Raw genomic sequence first — 7,463 nt, 5'->3', positions numbered from 1 at the left:
AGACGGCAAAGTACGAATGTGTGTGGACTACAAGGATCTTAACATGGCCAGCCCTAAAGACGGTTTTCCATTGCCTCAAATCGACATCTTGGTCGACAACACCGCAAATCATGCCTTACTCTCTTTTATGGACGGGTAGTCAGGCTACAATCAGATTTCCATGGCAGAGGAAGACATGGAAAAAACAACCTTCATTACTCAGTGGGGTACATATTGCTATACAGTTATGCCGTTCGGACTAAAGAGCGCAGGAGCAACTTATCAAAGAACAGCAACATCCATCATGAGCGATATGATTCACAGGGAAATTGAGGTATATGTCGACGACATGATTGTCAAATCCAAAGAACGACACGAGCATGCCTCAGTACTTTGAAAGTTTTTCAACAGGCTCAGACGATACAATATGAGGCTCAATCCTCAAAAGTGCGCATTCGGGGTAACGTCAGGCAAGTTGCTCGGATATGTTATCAGCTCTCGAGGCATAGAGGCTGACCCTTCAAAAATCAAGGCAATTCTCGAGATGCAACCACCAACGAATGAAAAGGAAATTCGGGGTTTTCTCAGCAGACTACAATATATCAGCAGGTTCATTTCAAGACGCACAATGATCTGTGAACCAGTATTTCAAAAGCTCTTAAAAAGCGAGCCCAAAGTGTGGGATGACGATTGTCAGCATGCGTTTGAAACAATCAAGAGCTACCTTTCCAACCCACCAGTACTAAAACCAGCAATGCCAGGGATTCCCCTCAGGCTCTACCTCACAACAACAGATTCAGCAGTGGGGGCTATGCTTGCTCAAGAAATTGAAGGCAAGGAGAATTCCGTATACTACATAAGCAAAAAACTGATCGAGTACGAGACCAAGTACACTCAGCTCGAGAAACTCAGCATCGCCTTGGTTTGGGCCACAAAGAAACTACGGCACGACATGCTCTGCAATACAATACATGTGATCAGCAAAACCGATCCTCTCAAATATCTATTTGAGAAACCAGCACTCAACGGGCAGATGGTTGGTCATGCTAGCAGAATTCGACCTCAAATACATTCCACAGAAATCTATCAAGGGTTCAGTGGTCTCAGATTTCCAAGACGGGAGGACGACGAACCTCCCATGGATTCCGAACGGTCAAGCACCGGACGGGCCACACTCCCGTCACATTCCTCATAGTCAGTTGATGCAGGACGTCTAGCTCTAGAACCTCGGACTCTAGCTGGTCCGGAGAGAGAAATGTCCCTCTGGCTTAGGCCTCTCATCCATACAATATACCCCGCAGACAGAGTAACTGACTCAGGTGGGAGCTGAATACTCAAGAACGGTTTGGCGACCCAATACCGCCTCCAAACTTCAAGTCAATTTTCATTTAGCGCAACAGGTCTCGGGTTCTCTTCCTTGCAATCCGGGATCTCCTGTTTCAAGCCATATTGTCTCATCAGTCGAGCAGGCGAGTAGAAGACCAGCATTGTGAGGCTTGGCACCCTCAAAGCAGTAGAACCAGGAGCATGTCTCATAGCAGCAATTCCCCACCAAGGAACTACCCACCTTATACAAGACTTAATCCCAGAGAGTGCGCATCTCCACTCATCCAATGAAAGCTGGCCATACACCATGGGCCGCACAGTGAATCCTTTTCTATTGTAGTAGGCCATGTTCTCCGGTGGTGCCACCAACATGAGCCTCTCCATAAGCCAAACCTTGGGGAGTATACAAGAAGCCCATTTCAAAATTCAACATTCAAAATTCAAATACAAGTACAAAGAAGGCTCCAGATCCTTACTTGGAGTAATGTCGGACTTCCCGACGGCAATGAAGAGGGGTCCGACTTCAGCATATCAAGGCCCATCAATGTTTCGCCAATCACGAGCGGCATTGGGTCCCGACCATTAGCAAACTGCTCTACAATCTCAATTAGGTAGGCATCGCCATTGCCAACCCTTGCTTAGAAAAGAGGAAGCGAGCAAATATGCAAAAACTCAAGGCTCTTAAGCGGAAAACTTTGGGAACATCAAGCCCAGCAAAGTAGGTGACAAAGAGGGACAAATCCACCCCTCTGCCATATACAACAGCACTCAAAAGTGGGGGCTTCAAGCCCAAATACCTTTCAAAACTCGAGAAAAAGTGTTCTTCAACACTAGGCATGCATGGCTCCAGCATCAAGGGCCACCCCAATATGGCACTAAATTCCTCAGGGAGGGGACATACCTCATTATTTCCAAAGCGGAAGACATGATGATTCGGGTCCCAGGCCTCCAGAGCAGCAAGAATGAAGTGCAAATCCAATTTTACAAACCGGAAAGAGATGAGCACCCCAAGATGCATGCCATCAAGCTCCCTTTTCTCCAACTTGCCTAGCGAACCAAGCCACGAGTTCAAGGCACTTTCAAAAGACACAGCCATATTTTCTTTTCTTTTCGAGAGGAATCAGTATGCAATGATAGCAGGAAAGGATTGATGCAAGAAATGATCCAACGAGCTCCCTATTTATACAAAAGTCGGCTTGCACGACAGCTCACAGGCGCCAGGCGCCAAGCCTGCGCCATGCGCAGGGGCCTGCATCTAAGGACGAGGCCACCGTCCTCTCTTATGACTTCGAGTACACACTCTTTAGTGTTTCGGACAGCAGATTACAACCTCCATTATTCAGGATTCCAAAGCCGCAAGCCGCGCAATTTCAACCAGTCCGGATCAACGCTTCGGGCAGATTTCGGGTCGATTTTTCAAAATTCAAGCATTCTGGTCCTAAATTCAATCATTTCGAGTCTGCATATGCATTAGCAAGAGTTGAATATACTTTGACTTGCGCTTTTCCTAACCAAAAAACCTCAGTCAAAGTGGGGGCTTATAGTGGGTACATACACCCGAAAAAATGGGCAAATTAGTTCAAAATTTTTCGCAAAATTGTCATGCATGCATATAGCTACAAAATTTCAAGGCACACACAACGCATACAATTTCAAGCATTCAGACATGCAAAAGCCAATCTTCAAATTTTACAAACCAATTCAAGTTCAAAACCATACAAACCACACAAAAAAAAATTCAAGTTTCAAGCCATACAAACACAACCTATACAAAATCAACCAAGGCAAGCTGGAACTCGCTACCATGCAGGATCAGTCTGAGTCATCATCAGCAGTGATATCAACCACAGGCCCCTTGTCCCTGTTACGCCTCCTAAAGCGCTCCAGCTCCTGATCCAGCTCCGTCCCAGGGGTACTAGGATCCTGCTTCGAAATACGAAGTGTGCCAGTGGAGGGATGAACTCCCTGCTAAGGAGAGGAATACTGATAAGGCGGCGGCATCGGCATATACGGGTACGACCCAAACATCTGAGCCTGGCGCATCCTATCCATCTCCGCGTAGCAAGCCCATAAACCCGCACCCCAAGGATGAGGACCACTTCCTCCGAAGTAATAGCCGGAAGGAGGAACAAAGGGTCGTGAACCGCTAGCACCTCGAATGAATGCCTGGTGTGGTCAACATGTACAAAAGGGGAAGCTCTCCACTCAACATCAGAATGCCTCTGATGAGCACCAGCACCGGACCCCTGTCCCAGCTCCAAGCTCGGTCCCTCTCGTCCCAAGGACGTCTCCGCCTGAGGCTCCCTGTCAACAGAGTCCCTACGGCGCTCCTATACAAGATACAATTTCAAGAATCAATTTCCTAGTTGGAATTTCCAGTATACAAGTTTGAAGATCAAGTGAGGTACCTCTATGTTCCGGCCAGAAAGCTTCCGGGTCAGCTTGGCGCACTGCCTCTTCCAAGAATCAAGCAAGAGCATCCAGCGACGCACTCTCGCCCGAGGCGCCTGCATACAAAATTCAAGATCAATTTCCAAATACAAGTTACAAACAGTTTCAAAAATGCAACAGTACTTACAGGGGCGTAATGCTCAGTTACAGCATCATATGATTTCCGGTGCGGAGGAGAAGCCCAAGGAATGGTCTCCACCACCTCTTCCCCGTCCGAGTTCTCATAGCGGAGGATCCTATCAGCATGAGGAATGTCCTCAGGATCAACCTCCTCCTCCTACATACAATCATACAATCATTCAATCATTCAATCAATACAAGAATACAAGAATACAAGGTTCAAAAGCTCACCGGCAGTACGTAGCGTATTGGTGGAGCCAGCCTCCTCAGGAAGTCGTCATAGCTCCCCTTCCTGTGTACAAACTCTCTCCAAGAGCGGCAAACGGCCTCGCCCCTAGCCTCCGCATAGAGCCGGGCCAACTCTTCATCCAACGCCAGCATGGACTCCGGCGGATCTTTGGGGACAAGCCTATCCCCTGAATGGTGTCGAGGGGACACTCGCTCCCCCAGATACCACATATGGCGGTACAGCCCTGGAAGCAAAACCCGCCGCCCAGACAGGAAATGGGCACGAGCAGCTGAGGCAGGTACAACCGCGTTGGCAAAAGGACGCCATACCACCTACAAAGCAAACAACTCAGGCAACAGTACAAATACAAATACAAGAAAACAAAACAGTACAAGAATATTACCCTATCAGCAGGCAAAACTCTCCAAGCTCTGCGAGAAGCCGCCAGGGACGCACTGCTCCTATCCAAGAGGCAGCATACGGGTAAGCCGCATCTCTAGTACGCTCCGGCGCCAAAGTCGGAAAGTGCTCATAGATCCAAATCTTTCAAGTAACAAACAAAACATCAGTCAAGTTCAAGATACAAGCATACAAATACAAAATACAAAGTACAAGGAGTCTCGAATACCTCCAGCACGCTCCACAGAGCAGCCATGCTCGGGTCACTCCCCAGTGCAGTCCGAGAGGCCCGCCCCATTTCATACAAGAGGTGGCTATATGCCAAACCACCCCAGTTATAACTCGGGACAACTCTCAAGTCCCTCAGAGCGGACAAGAAGCTAATATGCACCCGACTGTTCCTACTCGGGGCAATCACTCTGCTAACCAAGACAAGGAGGAAGAGCCTAACCCTCTGCTCCGCGGACACACCCTCACCGCAGATAGCATCCACAAGCACCGTCATAGAAGCGTGAGAGTCGTCCTCTGACAAATCAACAACAGGGCCGAGCAAGTCCCGGGCAGCGGTCGAGCTCCATGTCAACTCAGAGTCAAAGGTCACATTCCTCTCAGAAAAAGGAAGACCTGTAATCATAGCAAAATCAAGGGAGGTAATAGTAATCTCCCCCCATGCCATGTGGAAAGTGTTGGTGGTATCCCACCACATCTCTAACAAAGCCCACAAACGGTTTTTATTCCCCGTTCTCCTCGAGGAACCTCCCATGGTGCGCCAGAAATCGGCCAGTCCCATCTGCGACCAAATCCCCATAGCCTCCTCATCAGCACGGAGCGCTTTAAAGGCCTTCTGAACTTCCACCAAGGACCAGTAAGTACGGAACGACTTCCCGTCGGCCTACAGGTGAACGAGTTAGCTCAAGACCTATACAAGTACAAAGTACATATTCAAAACACAGTACAAGACTCACCATGTCAGCGCGAGGCCGCTGACACAAGTGCCAATCTGGCCGAACACCAGGTCGGAAGGGGTCCAACCAGCACCAGGGAAAGCAGGCGCATCTCGGGGAACCATACCCCCGCCTGGCGCATTTATTGCAGCCGCTTCATCATCCGAAGCATCTTCCTCAGCAGCTCAAACCACAGATGATTGAGCGAGCTTTCTTCGAGTGTGACGAGGCATACTAAATCAAGTAGCATACAAAGAGTCAAGATTCTAAACTGGGGGCTATCCAACACTAACCTAAACAAAGTCAAAAAAAAATGCAAAACAAAATCCCCAGTGGACCTCTAATTCAAGATACAAGTTCTACACCAACGCCTAGGCTACCCACGCCGAAGCAGGTATTCAAATTCTACACCAACGCCTAGGTTACCCACGCCGAAGCAGGTATTCAAATTCTACACCGACGCCTAGGCTATCCACGTCGAAGCAGGTATTCAATTTCTACATCAACGCCTAGGCTATCCGTGCCGAAGCAGATACAGGTTCAAAAATTCAAAAGTACAAGTTCCAACAGTTCATGTTCAAGTGGTTATCAAACAGTTTTCTACAAGATTCAAGAAGCTTAAGCTTACAAGCATGATTTCAAAGTACGAGAAAATCAAAACTACATGCAATCCTAGAGTTATTTCATAAGCAAAAACATGAAAAACTTACATGGTCAAGGCAAGAACAAGACCAAGGGGAGAAGCTAATCGACCTTTGAGAGAAAACAAGCAAGATTTTCAAGTGAATGTTCCTCAACATGGCACGGCAAGGGGCACTTATATAGTGTTGCCCAGCGCCAGGCACCGCCCCAGCGCCGTGCGCTGACCTGCTGCATGCGCAGGTCTGCAGCGCGCGCGGTCTCCCGTGCTGAATGTACGTCCTTTGCTGCTACGGTCTTCCGCACCAAGCATCAAACGTCGCATCGAACCATCCATCGAAAATACGGGTATACACCTGTAGCTCCAAGTGTAAACAGATGAAAATTTCAAGAATACAAAGTCCAAAAAATACAACGACTCAAGCGCCCAACTCCCAACGGACCCAAGCTACGGGAAAGTCAGTTGAAACTTAAAATTTTAAGGGCCAGTAAAAAGCTCTTATCCTCAGCAAAGCACATACCAACGGATTAACTCCGGGTGTCAAAGTTCAAAATTCAAGATTCAAAAATTCAAATTTTCGATGCCAAGCTCCGTCCTGAACTGAAGGCGGAAAAATACAAGTACAAATCGGAGTCACCACCAACCGCATCGAGGTACACTCTATCCTTTTTCTAACGCCTGTTTTATGCAGGTACCGGCGTACAAAGAGTGGTCTCGATTGCAGAACATCTTGACCATTCTCCGTCCCTTTCGAAATACTTTGACTTGCGCTTTCCTAACCGAACGCTCAGTCAAAGTGGGGGCTTCTGTAGACACCTAATTTGTGTCTCCCCTTTGGGATGATGACGATACCATTATCCTTGTTAGGCGATTGGAGTAACTCCAGGCGGAAATCCCAATTGCTAAGAATACCTCCAAAATCCAAGGTCCAAAATCCAATCCCCGAGACCGTTCCCCTCCCGGAACTCGGTACAAAATACAACTTCCAAAATCCAATTTCAAAATCCAAGTTCAATCTCAACTAGTGGACCATCCCATTGGTTTACTAGGCCTTTTCCACTCAAAATCATATAAGGCAAGTCAAATTCGGGCGCCGACCCACAAAACCGAGCATGCCGGGCCCCGTCCCGTAAAACCGGAATTCAAAAACCCGAGAAAGGCTTGTTTTTAGACGCAAATTCAAGTCTTAACCTCCAAGCAAACACTACACGCCAAAAATCGTACTATTCGTACGAAGGTACACCCATTGATGATAGTTTTTGAGGAGTCCTCTAGTCATATTTCCCAGAAGGTTGAGTTGTTGTCTCTACGTTAGGAACATAATACCCTAAAAAAAGTTTCTAAAATGACGCAAGAAAGAAGTCATGGTATCAAG

General features: G+C 47.6%; 1 protein-coding gene across 2 annotated transcripts; it reads right to left on the bottom strand.

Annotated features, from left to right (window-relative positions):
- Window positions 1-2,949: 2,949 nt before the first annotated feature.
- On the bottom strand, window positions 2,950-5,591 carry LOC130463940 (protein MAINTENANCE OF MERISTEMS-like). Of its 2 annotated transcripts, none has more exons than XM_056833238.1 (5): window positions 4,509-4,647; window positions 4,108-4,437; window positions 3,884-4,033; window positions 3,714-3,812; window positions 2,950-3,635 (listed from the first exon to the last, which is right to left on the bottom strand). In XM_056833238.1, exons 2-5 carry the CDS (start codon window positions 4,333-4,335, stop codon window positions 3,105-3,107), a joined length of 1,008 nt encoding a protein of 335 aa, XP_056689216.1. In that variant the 5' UTR covers window positions 4,336-4,437; window positions 4,509-4,647; the 3' UTR covers window positions 2,950-3,104. The 2 variants fall into 2 exon arrangements, with proteins under 2 accessions (XP_056689216.1, XP_056689215.1); XM_056833237.1 differs by lacking the exons at window positions 2,950-3,635; window positions 3,714-3,812 and adding exons at window positions 4,734-5,396; window positions 5,470-5,591 and having other exon boundaries at window positions 3,893-4,033; window positions 4,509-4,648.
- Between the last annotated feature and the right edge of the window lie 1,872 nt (window positions 5,592-7,463).

The sequence above is a fragment of the Spinacia oleracea genome, chromosome 6 (genome assembly GCF_020520425.1).
Source record: "Spinacia oleracea cultivar Varoflay chromosome 6, BTI_SOV_V1, whole genome shotgun sequence".
In the NCBI taxonomy this organism is placed as follows: Eukaryota; Viridiplantae; Streptophyta; class Magnoliopsida; order Caryophyllales; family Amaranthaceae; genus Spinacia; species Spinacia oleracea.
Note: the sequence above shows the minus strand (reverse complement) of the source record. Positions and strands in the feature narration are given on the sequence as shown.

Bases quoted from the DNA above. Each gene is read 5' to 3' on its own strand.
- LOC130463940 (XM_056833237.1), bottom strand. The intron at 4,649-4,733 runs GTATTCGAGACT...GTTACTTGAAAG, and splicing joins CTCTGTGGAGCGTGCTGGAG to ATTTGGATCTATGAGCACTT. The intron at 4,438-4,508 runs GTAATATTCTTG...TTTGCTTTGTAG, and splicing joins GAGTTTTGCCTGCTGATAGG to GTGGTATGGCGTCCTTTTGC.